Source organism: Patagioenas fasciata, chromosome 22 (genome assembly GCF_037038585.1).
Source record: "Patagioenas fasciata isolate bPatFas1 chromosome 22, bPatFas1.hap1, whole genome shotgun sequence".
Taxonomy (NCBI): domain Eukaryota; kingdom Metazoa; phylum Chordata; class Aves; order Columbiformes; family Columbidae; genus Patagioenas; species Patagioenas fasciata.
The window spans coordinates 7,607,143-7,624,234 of NC_092541.1; the positions used below are offsets into that span (position 1 = coordinate 7,607,143).

The window sequence follows — 17,092 nt, forward strand, 5'->3', positions numbered from 1 at the left end:
CAAACCCGACAGGGCCTGAGCAAACCCGACAGGGTTCGACAAAGCCTGACAGGGCCCGACGGAGCCCGACAGGGCGCGAGCAAACCCGACAGGGGCTGACAAGGCCCGACAGGGCCTGAGCAAACCCGACAGGACCCGACAAAGCCTGATAGGGTCCGATGGAGCCCGACAGGGCCCGAGGTAACCCGACAGGGTGCGACGGAGTTTGACATGTCCCGAGCAAACCCGACAGGGTTCGACGGAGCCCGACTGGGCCCGAGCAAACCCGACAGGGTCCGACGAAGCCTGACAGGGCTTCAGCAAACCCGACAGGGTCCGAGCAAACCCGACAGGGCCCGACGGAGCCCGACAGGGCCCGAGGAAACCAGACAGGGCCCGACAGAGCCCGACAGGGCCCGAGCAAACCCGACAGGGCCCGAGCAAACCCTACAGGGTTCGACAAAGCCTGACAGGGCTTGATGGAGCCCGACAGGGCCCGAGGAAACCCGACAGGGCCCGACGGAGCCTGACAAGGCCCGAGCAAACCCGACAGGGCTCGACGGAGCCCGTAGGGCCCGAGCAAACCCGACAGGGCCTGACGGACTCTATCGAGCCCTGTCAGGCTTTGTCGGGCTCTTTCAAGTTTGCTCAGGCCCTGTCAGGCTCCGTCGAGCCCTGTCAGGCTTTGTCAGGTCCTGTCAGGTTTGCTCGGGCCCTGTCAGGCCTTGTCGGGCCCTGTCGGGTCTGCTTGGGCTCTGTCGGGCTCCAGCGTGCCCTGTCGAGTTTGCCCGGGCCCTGTCAGGCTCCATCAGGCCCTGTCGGGTTTGCTCGGGCCCTATCGGGCTCCGTCGGGCCCTTTCGGGTTTTCTCGGGCCCTGTCGGGCTCCGTCGGGCCCTGTCGGATTTGCTCAGGCCCTGTCGGGCTCCTTCGAACCCTGTCGGGTTTCCTCTGGCCCTGTCAGGCTCTGTTGGGCCCTGTCGGTTTGCTCGGGCCCTGTCGGGTTTTCTGAAGGCCTGTCAGGCTTCGTCGGACCCTGTCAAGTGTGCTCGGGCCCTGTCGGGCTCTGTCGAGCCCTGTCAGGTTTTCTCGGGCCTTGTCAGGCTCCGTCGGGCCCTGTCGGGTTTGCTCGGGCCCTGTCGGGTTTGTTCAGGCCCTGTCGGGTTCCGTCGGGCCCTGTCGGGTTTCCTCGGGCCCTGTCCGACTCCACTGAGCCCTGTCAGGCTTTGTCGGGCTCTTTCGGTTTTGCTCGGGCCCTGCCGGGCTCCGTCGGGCCCTGTCAGACTTTGTCAGGACGTGTCAGGTTTGCTCGGGCCCTGTCGGGCCTTGTCGGGCCCTGTCGGGTTTGCTCGGGCTCTGTCGGGCTCCAGCGTGCCCTGTCGGGTTTGCCCGGCCCCTGTCAGGCTCCGTCAGGCCCTGTCGGGTTTGCTCGGGCCATGTCGGGTTTGCTTAAGCCCTGTCAGGCTTCGTTGGACACTGTCGGGTTTGCTCGAGCCCTGTCGGGCTCCATCGGGCCCTGTCGGGTTTGCTCGGGCCTTATCGGGCTCCGTCGGGCCCTGTCGGGTTTCCTCGGGCCCTGTCGGGCTCCATCGAGCCCTGTCAGGCTTCGTCGGGCCCTTTCGGGTTTGCTCGGGCCCTGTCGGGCTCCATCGAGCCCTGTCAGGCTTCGTCGGGCCCTTTCGGGTTTGCTCGGGCCCTGTCAGGCTCCGTCAGGCCCTGTCGGGTTTCCTCGGGCCCTGTCGGGCTCCATCGAGCCCTGTCAGGCTTCGTCGGGCCCTTTCGGGTTTGCTCGGGCTCTGTCAGGCTCCGTCGGGCCCTGTCGGGTTTTCTCGGGCCCTGTCGGGCTCCATCAAGCCCTGTCAGGCTTTGTCGAACCCTGTCGGGTTTGCTTGGGCCCTGTCGGGTTTGCTCGGGCCCTGTCGGGCTCTGTCGGGCCCTGTCTGGTTTCCTCGGGCCCTGTCGGGCTCCGTCGGGCCCTGTCGGATTTGCTCGGGCCCTGTCGGGTTTGCTGAAGCCCTGTCAGGCTTCGTCGGACCCTGTCGGGTTTGCTCGGGCCCTGTCGGGCTCCGTCGAACCCTGTCGGGTTTGCTCAAGCCCTGTCAGGCTCCGTCGCGCCCTGTCGGGTTTCCTCGGGCCCTGTCGGGCTCCATCGAGCCCTGTCAGGTTTGCTCGGGCCCTGTCGGGTTTGCTCGGGCCCTGTCGGGCTCCATCGGACTCTATCAGGCTTTGGCGGGTCCTGTCGGGTTTGCTCAGGCCCTGTCGGGCCTTGTCAGCCCCTGTCGGGTTTGCTCGCGCCCTGTCGGGCTCCGTCGGGCCCTGTCAGGTTCTCTCGGGCCCTGTCAGGTTTGCTCGGGCCCTGTCAGGCTCCGTCAGGCCCTATCGGGTTTGCTCGAGCCCTGTCGGGCTCCGTCAGGCCCTGTCAGGTTTGCTCGGGCCCTGTCGGGCCTTGTCTGGCCCTGTCGGGTTTGCTCGGGCCCTGTCGGGTTTGCCCGCGTCCTGTCGGGCTCCGTCGGGCCCTGTCAGATTCGCTCGGGCTCTGTCGGGTTTGCTCGGGCCCTGTCAGGCACCATCAGGCCCTGTCGGGTTTGCTCGGGCCCTGTCGGACTCCACTGAGCCCTGTCAGGCTCCGTCGGGCTCTTTCGGGTTTGCTCGGGCCCTGCCGGGCTCCGTCAGGCCCTGTCAGGCTTTGTCAGGACGTGTCAGGTTTGCTCGGGCCCTGTCGGGCCTTGTCGGGCCCTGTCGGGTTTGCTCGGGCTCTGTCGGGCTCCAGCGTGCCCTGTCGGGTTTGCCCGGGCCCTGTCAGGCTCCGTCAGGCCCTGTCGGGTTTGCTCGGGCCCTATCGGGCTCAATCAGGCCCTGTCGGGTTTCCTCGGGCCCTGTCGGGCTCCATCGAGCCCTGTCAGGCTCCATCGGGCCCTTTCGGGTTTGCTCGAGCCCTGTCGGGCTCCGTCGGGCCCTGTCGGGTTTGCTCGGGCCCTGTCGGGCTCCGTCGGGCCCTGTCTGGTTTCCTCGGGCTCTGTTGGGCTTCGTCGGGCCCTGTCGGGTTTGCTCGGGCCATGTCGGGTTTGCTGAAGCCCTGTCAGGCTTCGTTGGACACTGTCGGGTTTGCTCGAGCCCTGTCGGGCTCTATCGGGCCCTGTCGGGTTTGCTCGGGCCTTATCGGGCTCCATCGGGCCCTGTCGGGTTTCCTCGGGCCCTGTCGGGCTCCATCGAGCCCTGTCAGGCTTTGTCGGGCCCTTTCGGGTTTGCTCGGGCCCTGTCGGGCTCCGTCAGGCCCTGTCGGGTTTCCTCGGGCCCTGTCGGGCTCCATCGAGCCCTGTCAGGCTTCGTCGGGCCCTTTCAGGTTTGCTCGGGCTCTGTCAGGCTCCGTCGGGCCCTGTCGGGTTTCCTCGGGCCCTGTCGGGCTCCATCAAGCCCTGTCAGGCTTTGTCGAACCCTGTCAGGTTTGCTTGGGCCCTGTCGGGTTTGCTCGGGCCCTGTCGGGCTCTGTCGGGCCCTGTCTGGTTTCCTCGGGCATTGTCGGGCTCCGTCGGGCACTGTCGGATTTGCTCGGGCCCTGTCGGGTTTGCTGAAGCCCTGTCAGGCTTCGTCGGACCCTGTCGGGTTTGCTCGGGCCCTGTCGGGCTCCGTCGAACCCTGTCGGGTTTGCTCGGGCCCTGTCAGGCTCCGTCGCGCCCTGTCGGGTTTCCTCGGGCCCTGTCGGGCTCCATCGAGCCCTGTCAGGTTTGCTCGGGCCCTGTCGGGTTTGCTCGGGCCCTGTCGGGCTCCATCGGACTCTATCAGGCTTTGGCGGGTCTTGTCGGGTTTGCTCAGGCCCTGTCGGGCCTTGTCAGCTCCTGTCGGGTTTGCTCGCGCCCTGTCGGGCTCCGTCGGGCCCTGTCAGGTTTGCTCGGGCCCTGTCAGGCTCCGTCAGGCCCTATCGGGTTTGCTCAAGCCCTGTCGGGCTCCGTCAGGCCCTGTCAGGTTTGCTCGGGCCCTGTCGGGCCTTGTCTGGCCCTGTCGGGTTTGCTCGGGACCTGTCGGGTTTGCCCGCGTCCTGTCGGGCTCCGTCGGGCCCTGTCAGATTCGCTCGGGCCCTGTCGGGTTTGCTCGGGCCCTGTCAGGCTCTGTCAGGCCCTGTCGGGTTTGCTCGTGCCCTGTCGGGCTCCGTCGAACCCTGTCAGGTTTTCTCAGGCCCTGTCGGGATCCGTTGGGCCTTGTCGGGTTTGCTCGGGCCCTGTCGGGCTCCTTCGTGCCCTGTCAGGTTTGCTCGGGCCCTGTCGGGTTTGCTCGGGCCCTGTCAGGCTCCGTCGGGCCCTGTCGGGTTTCCTCGGGCCCTGTCGGGCTCCATCGAGCCCTGTCAGGCTTTGTCGAACCCTGTCGGGTTTGCTCGGGCCCTGTCGGGTTTGCTCGGGTCCTGTCGGGCTCTGTCGGGCCCTGTCGGGTTTGCTCGGGCCCTGTCAGGCTCCGTCGGGCCCTGTCGGATTCCCTCGGGCCCTCTCGGGTTCCGTCGGGCCCTGTCGGGTTTCCTCGGGCCCTGTCGGACTCTATCGAGCCCTGTCAGGCTCCGTCGGGCTCTTTCAAGTTTGCTCAGGCCCTGTCAGGCTCCGTCGGGCCCTGTCAGGCTTTGTCAGGTCCTGTCAGGTTTGCTCGGGCCCTGTCGGGCCTTGTCGGGCCCTGTCGGGTTTGCTTGGGCTCTGTCGGGCTCCAGCGTGCCCTGTCGAGTTTGCCCGGGCCCTGTCAGGCTCCATCAGGCCCTGTCGGGTTTGCTCGGGCCCTATCGGGCTCCGTCGGGCCCTTTCGGGTTTGCTCGGGCCCTGTCGGGCTCCGTCGGGCCCTGTTGGATTTGCTCAGGCCCTGTCGGGCTCCTTCGGGCCCTGTCGGGTTTCCTCTGGCCCTGTCAGGCTCTGTTGGGCCCTGTCGGCTTGCTCGGGCCCTGTCGGGTTTTCTGAAGGCCTGTCAGGCTTCGTCGGACCCTCTCAAGTGTGCTCGGGCCCTGTCGGGCTCCGTCGAGCCCTGTCAGGTTTTCTCGGGCCTTGTCAGGCTCCGTCGGGCCCTGTCGGGTTTGCTCGGGCCCTGTCGGGTTTGTTCAGGCCCTGTCGGGTTCCGTCGGGCCCTGTCGGGTTTCCTCGGGCCCTGTCGGACTCCACTGAGCCCTGTCAGGCTTTGTCGGGCTCTTTCGGTTTTGCTCGGGCCCTGCCGGGCTCCGTCGGGCCCTGTCAGGCTTTGTCAGGACGTGTCAGGTTTGCTCGGGCCCTGTCGGGCCTTGTCGGGCTCTGTCGGGTTTGCTCGGGCTCTGTCGGGCTCCAGCGTGCCCTGTCGGGTTTGCCCGGCCCCTGTCAGGCTCCGTCAGGCCCTGTCGGGTTTGCTCGGGCCATGTCGGGTTTGCTTAAGCCCTGTCAGGCTTCGTTGGACACTGTCGGGTTTGCTCGAGACCTGTCGGGCTCCATCGGGCCCTGTCGGGTTTGCTCGGGCCTTATCGGGCTCCGTCGGGCCCTGTCGGGTTTCCTCGGGCCCTGTCGGGCTCCATCGAGCCCTGTCAGGCTTCTCAGGGCCCTTTCGAGTTTGCTCGGGCCCTGTCGGGCTCCATCGAGCCCTGTCAGGCTTTGTCGGGCCCTTTCGGGTTTGCTCGGGCCTTGTCGGGCTCCGTCAGGCCCTGTCGGGTTTCCTCGGGCCCTGTCGGGCTCCATCGAGCCCTGTCAGGCTTCGTCGGGCCCTTTCGGGTTTGCTCGGGCTCTGTCAGGCTCCGTCGGGCCCTGTCGGGTTTCCTCGGGCCCTGTCGGGCTCCATCAAGCCCTGTCAGGCTTTGTCGAACCCTGTCGGGTTTGCTTGGGCCCTGTCGGGTTTGCTCGGGCCCTGTCGGGCTCTGTCGGGCCCTGTCTGGTTTCCTCGGGCCCTGTCGGGCTCCGTCGGGCCCTGTCGGATTTGCTCGGGCCCTGTCGGGTTTGCTGAAGCCCTGTCAGGCTTCGTCGGACCCTGTCGGGTTTGCTCGGGCCCTGTCGGGCTCCGTCGAACCCTGTCGGGTTTGCTCGGGCCCTGTCAGGCTCCGTCGCGCCCTGTCGGGTTTGCTCGGGCCCTGTCGGGCTCCATCGGACTCTATCAGGCTTTGGCGGGTCCTGTCGGGTTTGCTCAGGCCCTGTCGGGCCTTGTCAGCCCCTGTCGGGTTTGCTCGCGCCCTGTCGGGCTGCGTCGGGCCCTGTCAGGTTCTCTCGGGCCCTGTCAGGTTTGCTCGGGCCCTGTCAGGCTCCGTCAGGCCCTATCGAGTTTGCTCGAGCCCTGTCGGGCTCCGTCAGGCCCTGTCAGGTTTGCTCGGGCCCTGTCGGGCCTTGTCTGGCCCTGTCGGGTTTGCTCGGGACCTGTCGGGTTTGCCCGCGTACTGTCGGGCTCCGTCGGGCCCTGTCAGATTCGCTCGGGCCCTGTCGGGTTTGCTCGGGCCCTGTCAGGCTCCATCAGGCCCTGTCGGGTTTGCTCGGGCCCTGTCGGACTCCACTGAGCCCTGTCAGGCTCCGTCGGGCTCTTTCGGGTTTGCTCGGGCCCTGCCGGGCTCCGTCAGGCCCTGTCAGGCTTTGTCAGGACGTGTCAGGTTTGCTCAGGCCCTGTCGGGCCTTGTCGGGCCCTGTCGGGTTTGCTCGGGCTCTGTCGGGCTCCAGCGTGCCCTGTCGGGTTTGCCCGGGCCCTGTCAGGCTCCGTCAGGCCCTGTCGGGTTTGCTCGGGCCCTATCGGGCTCAATCAGGCCCTGTCGGGTTTCCTCGGGCCCTGTCGGGCTCCATCGAGCCCTGTCAGGCTCCGTCGGGCCCTTTCGGGTTTGCTCGAGCCCTGTCGGGCTCCGTCGAGCCCTGTCAGGCTTCGTCGGGCCCTTTCGGGTTTGCTCGGGCCCTGTCGGGCTCCGTCAGGCCCTGTCGGGTTTCCTCGGGCCCTGTCAGGCTCTGTTGGGCCCTGTCGGTTTGCTCGGGCCCTGTCGGGTTTTCTGAAGGCCTGTCAGGCTTCGTCGGACCCTGTCAAGTGTGCTCGGGCCCTGTCGGGCTCCGTCGAGCCCTGTCAGGTTTTCTCGGGCCTTGTCAGGCTCCGTCGGGCCCTGTCGGGTTTGATCGGGCCCTGTCGGGTTTGTTCAGGCCCTGTCGGGTTCCGTCGGGCCCTGTCGGGTTTCCTCGGGCCCTGTCGGACTCCACTGAGCCCTGTCAGGCTTTGTCGGGCTCTTTCGGTTTTGCTCGGGCCCTGCCGGGCTCCGTCGGGCCCTGTCAGGCTTTGTCAGGACGTGTCAGGTTTGCTCGGGCCCTGTCGGGCCTTGTCGGGCCCTGTCGGGTTTGCTCGGGCTCTGTCGGGCTCCAGCGTGCCCTGTCGGGTTTGCCCGGCCCCTGTCAGGCTCCGTCAGGCCCTGTCGGGTTTGCTCGGGCCATGTCGGGTTTGCTTAAGCCCTGTCAGGCTTCGTTGGACACTGTCGGGTTTGCTCGAGACCTGTCGGGCTCCATCGGACTCTATCAGGCTTTGGCGGGTCTTGTCGGGTTTGCTCAGGCCCTGTCGGGCCTTGTCAGCTCCTGTCGGGTTTGCTCGCGCCCTGTCGGGCTCCGTCGGGCCCTGTCAGGTTCTCTCGGGCCCTGTCAGGTTTGCTCGGGCCTTGTCAGGCTCCGTAAGGCCCTATCGGGTTTGCTCGAGCCCTGTCGGGCTCCGTCAGGCCCTGTCAGGTTTGCTCGGGCCCTGTCGGGCCTTGTCTGGCCCTGTCTGGTTTGCTCGGGACCTGTCGGGTTTGCCCGCGTCCTGTCGGGCTCCGTCGGGCCCTGTCAGATTCGCTCGGGCCCTGTCGGGTTTGCTCGGGCCCTGTCAGGCTCTGTCAGGCCCTGTCAGGTTTGCTCGTGCCCTGTCGGGCTCCGTCGGGCCCTGTCAGGTTTTCTCAGGCCCTGTCGGGATCCGTTGGGCCTTGTCGGGTTTGCTCGCGCCCTGTCGGGCTCCTTCGTGCCCTGTCAGGTTTGCTCGGGCCCTGTCGGGTTTGCTCGGGCCCTGTCAGGCTCCGTCGGGCCCTGTCGGGTTTCCTCGGGCCCTGTCGGGCTCCATCGAGCCCTGTCAGGCTTTGTCGAACCCTGTCGGGTTTGCTCGGGCCCTGTCGGGTTTGCTCGGGTCCTGTCGGGCTCTGTCGGGCCCTGTCGGGTTTGCTCGGGCCCTGTCAGGCTCCGTCGGGCCCTGTCGGATTCCCTCGGGCCCTCTCGGGTTCCATCGGGCCCTCTCGGGTTCCGTCGGGCCCTGTCGGGTTTCCTCGGGCCCTGTCGGACTCTATCGAGCCCTGTCAGGCTCCGTCGGGCTCTTTCAAGTTTGCTCAGGCCCTGTCAGGCTCCGTCGGGCCCTGTCAGGCTTTGTCAGGTCCTGTCAGGTTTGCTCGGGCCCTGTCGGGCCTTGTCGGGCCCTGTCGGGTTTGCTTGGGCTCTGTCGGGCTCCAGCGTGCCCTGTCGAGTTTGCCCGGGCCCTGTCAGGCTCCATCAGGCCCTGTCGGGTTTGCTCGGGCCCTATCGGGCTCCGTCGGGCCCTTTCGGGTTTGCTCGGGCCCTGTCGGGCTCCGTCGGGCCCTGTCGGATTTGCTCAGGCCCTGTCGGGCTCCTTCGGGCCCTGTCGGGTTTCCTCTGGCCCTGTCAGGCTCTGTTGGGCCCTGTCGGCTTGCTCGGGCCCTGTCGGGTTTTCTGAAGGCCTGTCAGGCTTCGTCGGACCCTCTCAAGTGTGCTCGGGCCCTGTCGGGCTCCGTCGAGCCCTGTCAGGTTTTCTCGGGCCTTGTCAGGCTCCGTCGGGCCCTGTCGGGTTTGCTCGGGCCCTGTCGGGTTTGTTCAGGCCCTGTCGGGTTCCGTCGGGCCCTGTCGGGTTTCCTCGGGCCCTGTCGGACTCCACTGAGCCCTGTCAGGCTTTGTCGGGCTCTTTCGGTTTTGCTCGGGCCCTGCCGGGCTCCGTCGGGCCCTGTCAGGCTTTGTCAGGACGTGTCAGGTTTGCTCGGGCCCTGTCGGGCCTTGTCGGGCCCTGTCGGGTTTGCTCGGGCTCTGTCGGGCTCCAGCGTGCCCTGTCGGGTTTGCCCGGCCCCTGTCAGGCTCCGTCAGGCCCTGTCGGGTTTGCTCGGGCCATGTCGGGTTTGCTTAAGCCCTGTCAGGCTTCGTTGGACACTGTCGGGTTTGCTCGAGACCTGTCAGGCTCCATCGGGCCCTGTCGGGTTTGCTCGGGCCTTATCGGGCTCCGTCGGGCCCTGTCGGGTTTCCTCGGGCCCTGTCGGGCTCCATCGAGCCCTTTCAGGCTTCGTCGGGCCCTTTCGGGTTTGCTCGGGCCCTGTCGGGCTCCATCGAGCCCTGTCAGGCTTTGTCGGGCCCTTTCGGGTTTGCTCGGGCCTTGTCGGGCTCCGTCAGGCCCTGTCGGGTTTCCTCGGGCCCTGTCGGGCTCCATCGAGCCCTGTAAGGCTTCGTCGGGCCCTTTCGGGTTTGCTCGGGCTCTGTCAGGCTCCGTCGGGCCCTGTCGGGTTTCCTCGGGCCCTGTCGGGCTCCATCAAGCCCTGTCAGGCTTTGTCGAACCCTGTCGGGTTTGCTTGGGCCCTGTCGGGTTTGCTCGGGCCCTGTCGGGCTCTGTCGGGCCCTGTCTGGTTTCCTCGGGCCCTGTCGGGCTCCGTCGGGCCCTGTCGGATTTGCTCGGGCCCTGTCGGGTTTGCTGAAGCCCTGTCAGGCTTCGTCGGACCCTGTCGGGTTTGCTCGGGCCCTGTCGGGCTCCGTCGAACCCTGTCGGGTTTGCTTGGGCCCTGTCAGGCTCCGTCGCGCCCTGTCGGGTTTGCTCGGGCCCTGTCGGGCTCCATCGGACTCTATCAGGCTTTGGCGGGTCCTGTCGGGTTTGCTCAGGCCCTGTCGGGCCTTGTCAGCCCCTGTCGGGTTTGCTCGCGCCCTGTCGGGCTGCGTCGGGCCCTGTCAGGTTCTCTCGGGCCCTGTCAGGTTTGCTCGGGCCCTGTCAGGCTCCGTCAGGCCCTATCGGGTTTGCTCGAGCCCTGTCGGGCTCCGTCAGGCCCTGTCAGGTTTGCTCGGGCCCTGTCGGGCCTTGTCTGGCCCTGTCGGGTTTGCTCGGGACCTGTCGGGTTTGCCCGCGTCCTGTCGGGCTCCGTCGGGCCCTGTCAGATTCGCTCGGGCCCTGTCGGGTTTGCTCGGGCCCTGTCAGGCTCCATCAGGCCCTGTCGGGTTTGCTCGGGCCCTGTCGGACTCCACTGAGCCCTGTCAGGCTCCGTCGGGCTCTTTCGGGTTTGCTCGGGCCCTGCCGGGCTCCGTCAGGCCCTGTCAGGCTTTGTCAGGACGTGTCAGGTTTGCTCGGGCCCTGTCGGGCCTTGTCGGGCCCTGTCGGGTTTGCTCGGGCTCTGTCGGGCTCCAGCGTGCCCTGTCGGGTTTGCCCGGGCCCTGTCAGGCTCCGTCAGGCCCTGTCGGGTTTGCTCGGGCCCTATCGGGCTCAATCAGGCCCTGTCGGGTTTCCTCGGGCCCTGTCGGGCTCCATCGAGCCCTGTCAGGCTCCGTCGGGCCCTTTCGGGTTTGCTCGAGCCCTGTCGGGCTCCGTCGGGCCCTGTCGGGTTTGCTCGGGCCCTGTCGGGCTCCGTCGGGCCCTGTCGGGTTTCCTCGGGCTCTGTTGGGCTCCGTCGGGCCCTGTCGGGTTTGCTCGGGCCATGTCGGGTTTGCTGAAGCCCTGTCAGGCTTCGTTGGACACTGTCGGGTTTGCTCGAGCCCTGTCGGGCTCTATCGGGCCCTGTCGGGTTTGCTCGGGCCTTATCGGGCTCCGTCGGGCCCTGTCGGGTTTCCTCGGGCCCTGTCGGGCTCCATCGAGCCCTTTCAGGCTTCGTCGGGCCCTTTCGGGTTTGCTCGGGCCCTGTCGGGCTCCATCGAGCCCTGTCAGGCTTTGTCGGGCCCTTTCGGGTTTGCTCGGGCCATGTCGGGTTTGCTGAAGCCCTGTCAGGCTTCGTTGGACACTGTCGGGTTTGCTCGAGCCCTGTCGGGCTCTATCGGGCCCTGTCGGGTTTGCTCGGGCCTTATCGGGCTCCGTCGGGCCCTGTCAGGTTTCCTCGGGCCCTGTCGGGCTCCATCGAGCCCTGTCAGGCTTCGTCGGGCCCTTTCGGGTTTGCTCGGGCCCTGTCGGGCTCCGTCAGGCCCTGTCGGGTTTCCTCGGGCCCTGTCGGGCTCCATCGAGCCCTGTCAGGCTTCGTCGGGCCCTTTCGGGTTTGCTCGGGCTCTGTCAGGCTCCGTCGGGCCCTGTCGGGTTTCCTCGGGCCCTGTCGGGCTCCATCAAGCCCTGTCAGGCTTTGTCGAACCCTGTCAGGTTTGCTTGGGCCCTGTCGGGTTTGCTCGGGCCCTGTCGGGCTCTGTCGGGCCCTGTCTGGTTTCCTCGGGCCCTGTCGGGCTCCGTCGGGCCCTGTCGGATTTGCTCGGGCCCTGTCGGGTTTGCTGAAGCCCTGTCAGGCTTCGTCGGACCCTGTCGGGTTTGCTCGGGCCCTGTCGGGCTCCGTCGAACCCTGTCGGGTTTGCTCGGGCCCTGTCGGGCTCCATCGGACTCTATCAGGCTTTGGCGGGTCTTGTCGGGTTTGCTCAGGCCCTGTCGGGCCTTGTCAGCTCCTGTCGGGTTTGCTCGCGCCCTGTCGGGCTCCGTCGGGCCCTGTCAGGTTCTCTCGGGCCCTGTCAGGTTTGCTCGGGCCCTGTCAGGCTCCGTCAGGCCCTATCGGGTTTGCTCGAGCCCTGTCGGGCTCCGTCAGGCCCTGTCAGGTTTGCTCGGGCCCTGTCGGGCCTTGTCTGGCCCTGTCGGGTTTGCTCGGGATCTGTCGGGTTTGCCCGCGTCCTGTCGGGCTCCGTCGGGCCCTGTCAGATTCGCTCGGGCCCTGTCGGGTTTGCTCGGGCCCTGTCAGGCTCCGTCAGGCCCTGTCGGGTTTGCTCGTGCCCTGTCGGGCTTTGTCGGGCCCTGTCAGGTTTTCTCAGGCCCTGTCGGGATCCGTTGGGCCTTGTCGGGTTTGCTCGGGCCCTGTCGGGCTCCATCGAGCCCTGTCAGGCTTTGTCGGGCCCTTTCGGGTTTGCTCGGGCCTTGTCGGGCTCCGTCAGGCCCTGTCGGGTTTCCTCAGGCCCTGTCGGGCTCCATCGAGCCCTGTAAGGCTTCGTCGGGCCCTTTCGGGTTTGCTCGGGCTCTGTCAGGCTCCGTCGGGCCCTGTCGGGTTTCCTCGGGCCCTGTCGGGCTCCATCAAGCCCTGTCAGGCTTTGTCGAACCCTGTCGGGTTTGCTTGGGCCCTGTCGGGTTTCCTCGGGCCCTGTCGGGCTCCGTCGGGCCCTGTCGGATTTGCTCGGGCCCTGTCGGGTTTGCTGAAGCCCTGTCAGGCTTCGTCGGACCCTGTCGGGTTTGCTCGGGCCCTGTCGGGCTCCGTCGAACCCTGTCGGGTTTGCTTGGGCCCTGTCAGGCTCCGTCGCGCCCTGTCGGGTTTGCTCGGGCCCTGTCGGGCTCCATCGGACTCTATCAGGCTTTGGCGGGTCCTGTCGGGTTTGCTCAGGCCCTGTCGCGCCTTGTCAGCCCCTGTCGGGTTTGCTCGCGCCCTGTCGGGCTGCGTCGGGCCCTGTCAGGTTCTCTCGGGCCCTGTCAGGTTTGCTCGGGCCCTGTCAGGCTCCGTCAGGCCCTATCGGGTTTGCTCGAGCCCTGTCGGGCTCCGTCAGGCCCTGTCAGGTTTGCTCGGGCCCTGTCGGGCCTTGTCTGGCCCTGTCGGGTTTGCTCGGGACCTGTCGGGTTTGCCCGCGTCCTGTCGGGCTCCGTCGGGCCCTGTCAGATTCGCTCGGGCCCTGTCGGGTTTGCTCGGGCCCTGTCAGGCTCCATCAGGCCCTGTCGGGTTTGCTCGGGCCCTGTCGGACTCCACTGAGCCCTGTCAGGCTCCGTCGGGCTCTTTCGGGTTTGCTCGGGCCCTGCCGGGCTCCGTCAGGCCCTGTCAGGCTTTGTCAGGACGTGTCAGGTTTGCTCGGGCCCTGTCGGGCCTTGTCGGGCCCTGTCGGGTTTGCTCGGGCTCTGTCGGGCTCCAGCGTGCCCTGTCGGGTTTGCCCGGGCCCTGTCAGGCTCCGTCAGGCCCTGTCGGGTTTGCTCGGGCCCTATCGGGCTCAATCAGGCCCTGTCGGGTTTCCTCGGGCCCTGTCGGGCTCCATCGAGCCCTGTCAGGCTCCGTCGGGCCCTTTCGGGTTTGCTCGAGCCCTGTCGGGCTCCGTCGGGCCCTGTCGGGTTTGCTCGGGCCCTGTCGGGCTCCGTCGGGCCCTGTCGGGTTTCCTCGGGCTCTGTTGGGCTCCGTCGGGCCCTGTCGGGTTTGCTCGGGCCATGTCGGGTTTGCTGAAGCCCTGTCAGGCTTCGTCGGACCCTGTCGGGTTTGCTCGAGCCCTGTCGGGCTCCATCGGGCCCTGTCGGGTTTGCTCGGGTCCTATCGGGCTCCGTCGGGCCCAGTCGGGTTTCCTCGGGCCCTGTCGGGCTCCATCGAGCCCTGTCAGGCTTCGTCGGGCCCTTTCGGGTTTGCTCGGGCCCTGTTGCGCTCCGTCAGGCCCTGTCGGGTTTCCTCGGGCCCTGTCGGGCTCCATCGAGCCCTGTCAGGTTTGCTCGGGCCCTGTCGGGTTTGCTCGGGCCCTGTCGGGCTCCATCGGACCCTATCAGGCTTTGGCGGGTCCTGTCGGGTTTGCTCAGGCCCTGTCGGGCATTGTCAGCCCCTGTCAGGTTTGCTCGCGCCCTGTCGGGCTCCGTCGGGCCCTGTCAGATTCGCTCGGGCCCTGTCGGGTTTGCTCGGGCCCTGTCAGGCTCTGTCAGGCCCTGTCGGGTTTGCTCGTGCCCTGTCGGGCTCCGTCGGGCCCTGTCAGGTTTTCTTAGGCCCTGTCGGGATCCGTTGGGCCTTGTCGGGTTTGCTCGGGCCCTGTCGGGCTCCTTCGTGCCCTGTCAGGTTTGCTCGGGCCCTGTCGGGTTTGCTCGGGCCCTGTCAGGCTCCGTCAGGCCCTGTCGGGTTTCCTCGGGCCCTGTCGGGCTCCATCGAGCCCTGTCAGGCTTTGTCGAACCCTGTCGGGTTTGCTCGGGCCCTGTCGGGTTTGCTCGGGTCCTGTCGGGCTCTGTCGGGCCCTGTCGGGTTTGCTCGGGCCCTGTCAGACTCCGTCGGGCCCTGTCGGATTCCCTCGGGCCCTCTCGGGTTCCGTCGGGCCCTCTCGGGTTCCGTCGGGCCCTGTCGGGTTTCCTCGGGCCCTGTCGGACTCTATCGAGCCCTGTCAGGCTCCGTCGGGCTCTTTCAAGTTTGCTCAGGCCCTGTCAGGCTCCGTCGGGCCCTGTCAGGCTTTGTCAGGTCCTGTCAGGTTTGCTCGGGCCCTGTCGGGCCTTGTCGGGCCCTGTCGGGTTTGCTTGGGCTCTGTCGGGCTCCAGCGTGCCCTGTCGAGTTTGCCCGGGCCCTGTCAGGCTCCATCAGGCCCTGTCGGGTTTGCTCGGGCCCTATCGGGCTCCGTCGGGCCCTTTCGGGTTTGCTTGGGCCCTGTCGGGCTCCGTCGGGCCCTGTCGGATTTGCTCAGGCCCTGTCGGGCTCCTTCGGGCCCTGTCGGGTTTCCTCTTGCCCTGTCAGGCTCTGTTGGGCCCTGTCGGCTTGCTCGGGCCCTGTCGGGTTTTCTGAAGGCCTGTCAGGCTTCGTCGGACCCTCTCAAGTGTGCTCGGGCCCTGTCGGGCTCCGTCGAGCCCTGTCAGGTTTTCTCGGGCCTTGTCAGGCTCCGTCGGGCCCTGTCGGGTTTGCTCGGGCCCTGTCGGGTTTGTTCAGGCCCTGTCGGGTTCCGTCGGGCCCTGTCGGGTTTCCTCGGGCCCTGTCGGACTCCACTGAGCCCTGTCAGGCTTTGTCGGGCTCTTTCGGTTTTGCTCGGGCCCTGCCGGGCTCCGTCGGGCCCTGTCAGGCTTTGTCAGGACGTGTCAGGTTTGCTCGGGCCCTGTCGGGCCTTGTCGGGCCCTGTCGGGTTTGCTCGGGCTCTGTCGGGCTCCAGCGTGCCCTGTCGGGTTTGCCCGGCCCCTGTCAGGCTCCGTCAGGCCCTGTCGGGTTTGCTCGGGCCATGTCGGGTTTGCTTAAGCCCTGTCAGGCTTCGTTGGACACTGTCGGGTTTGCTCGAGACCTGTCAGGCTCCATCGGGCCCTGTCGGGTTTGCTCGGGCCTTATCGGGCTCCGTCGGGCCCTGTCGGGTTTCCTCGGGCCCTGTCGGGCTCCATCGAGCCCTTTCAGGCTTCGTCGGGCCCTTTCGGGTTTGCTCGGGCCCTGTCGGGCTCCATCGAGCCCTGTCAGGCTTTGTCGGGCCCTTTCGGGTTTGCTCGGGCCTTGTCGGGCTCCGTCAGGCCCTGTCGGGTTTCCTCGGGCCCTGTCGGGCTCCATCGAGCCCTGTAAGGCTTCGTCGGGCCCTTTCGGGTTTGCTCGGGCTCTGTCAGGCTCCGTCGGGCCCTGTCGGGTTTCCTCGGGCCCTGTCGGGCTCCATCAAGCCCTGTCAGGCTTTGTCGAACCCTGTCAGGTTTGCTTGGGCCCTGTCGGGTTTGCTCGGGCCCTGTCGGGCTCTGTCGGGCCCTGTCTGGTTTCCTCGGGCCCTGTCGGGCTCCGTCGGGCCCTGTCGGATTTGCTCGGGCCCTGTCGGGTTTGCTGAAGCCCTGTCAGGCTTCGTCGGACCCTGTCGGGTTTGCTCGGGCCCTGTCGGGCTCCGTCGAACCCTGTCGAGTTTGCTCGGGCCCTGTCAGGCTCCGTCGCGCCCTGTCGGGTTTCCTCGGGCCCTGTCGGGCTCCATCGAGCCCTGTCAGGTTTGCTCGGGCCCTGTCGGGTTTGCTCGGGCCCTGTCGGGCTCCATCGGACTCTATCAGGCTTTGGCGGGTCTTGTCGGGTTTGCTCAGGCCCTGTCGGGCCTTGTCAGCTCCTGTCGGGTTTGCTCGCGCCCTGTCGGGCTCCGTCGGGCCCTGTCAGGTTCTCTCGGGCCCTGTCAGGTTTGCTCGGGCCCTGTCAGGCTCCGTCAGGCCCTATCGGGTTTGCTCGAGCCCTGTCGGGCTCCGTCAGGCCCTGTCAGGTTTGCTCGGGCCCTGTCGGGCCTTGTCTGGCCCTGTCGGGTTTGCTCGGGATCTGTCGGGTTTGCCCGCGTCCTGTCGGGCTCCGTCGGGCCCTGTCAGATTCGCTCGGGCCCTGTCGGGTTTGCTCGGGCCCTGTCAGGCTCCGTCAGGCCCTGTCGGGTTTGCTCGTGCCCTGTCGGGCTTTGTCGGGCCCTGTCAGGTTTTCTCAGGCCCTGTCGGGATCCGTTGGGCCTTGTCGGGTTTGCTCGGGCCCTGTCGGGCTCCATCGAGCCCTGTCAGGCTTTGTCGGGCCCTTTCGGGTTTGCTCGGGCCTTGTCGGGCTCCGTCAGGCCCTGTCGGGTTTCCTCGGGCCCTGTCGGGCTCCATCGAGCCCTGTAAGGCTTCGTCGGGCCCTTTCGGGTTTGCTCGGGCTCTGTCAGGCTCCGTCGGGCCCTGTCGGGTTTCCTCGGGCCCTGTCGGGCTCCATCAAGCCCTGTCAGGCTTTGTCGAACCCTGTCGGGTTTGCTTGGGCCCTGTCGGGTTTCCTCGGGCCCTGTCGGGCTCCGTCGGGCCCTGTCGGATTTGCTCGGGCCCTGTCGGGTTTGCTGAAGCCCTGTCAGGCTTCGTCGGACCCTGTCGGGTTTGCTCGGGCCCTGTCGGGCTCCGTCGAACCCTGTCGGGTTTGCTTGGGCCCTGTCAGGCTCCGTCGCGCCCTGTCGGGTTTGCTCGGGCCCTGTCGGGCTCCATCGGACTCTATCAGGCTTTGGCGGGTCCTGTCGGGTTTGCTCAGGCCCTGTCGCGCCTTGTCAGCCCCTGTCGGGTTTGCTCGCGCCCTGTCGGGCTGCGTCGGGCCCTGTCAGGTTCTCTCGGGCCCTGTCAGGTTTGCTCGGGCCCTGTCAGGCTCCGTCAGGCCCTATCGGGTTTGCTCGAGCCCTGTCGGGCTCCGTCAGGCCCTGTCAGGTTTGCTCGGGCCCTGTCGGGCCTTGTCTGGCCCTGTCGGGTTTGCTCGGGACCTGTCGGGTTTGCCCGCGTCCTGTCGGGCTCCGTCGGGCCCTGTCAGATTCGCTCGGGCCCTGTCGGGTTTGCTCGGGCCCTGTCAGGCTCCATCAGGCCCTG

At 67.5% G+C, this 17,092-nt stretch overlaps 1 protein-coding gene across 1 annotated transcript in view; it reads left to right on the forward strand.

Moving 5' to 3' along the window:
• The first annotated feature begins 210 nt into the window (after positions 1-210).
• LOC139829646 (uncharacterized) overlaps positions 211-17,092 on the forward strand; it is a 105,477-nt gene continuing 88,595 nt past the window's right edge. Inside the window, exon 1 of the mRNA XM_071818118.1 lies at positions 211-219. Coding sequence (XP_071674219.1) covers positions 211-219 — 9 coding nt within the window. The remainder of the gene's footprint in view (positions 220-17,092) is intronic.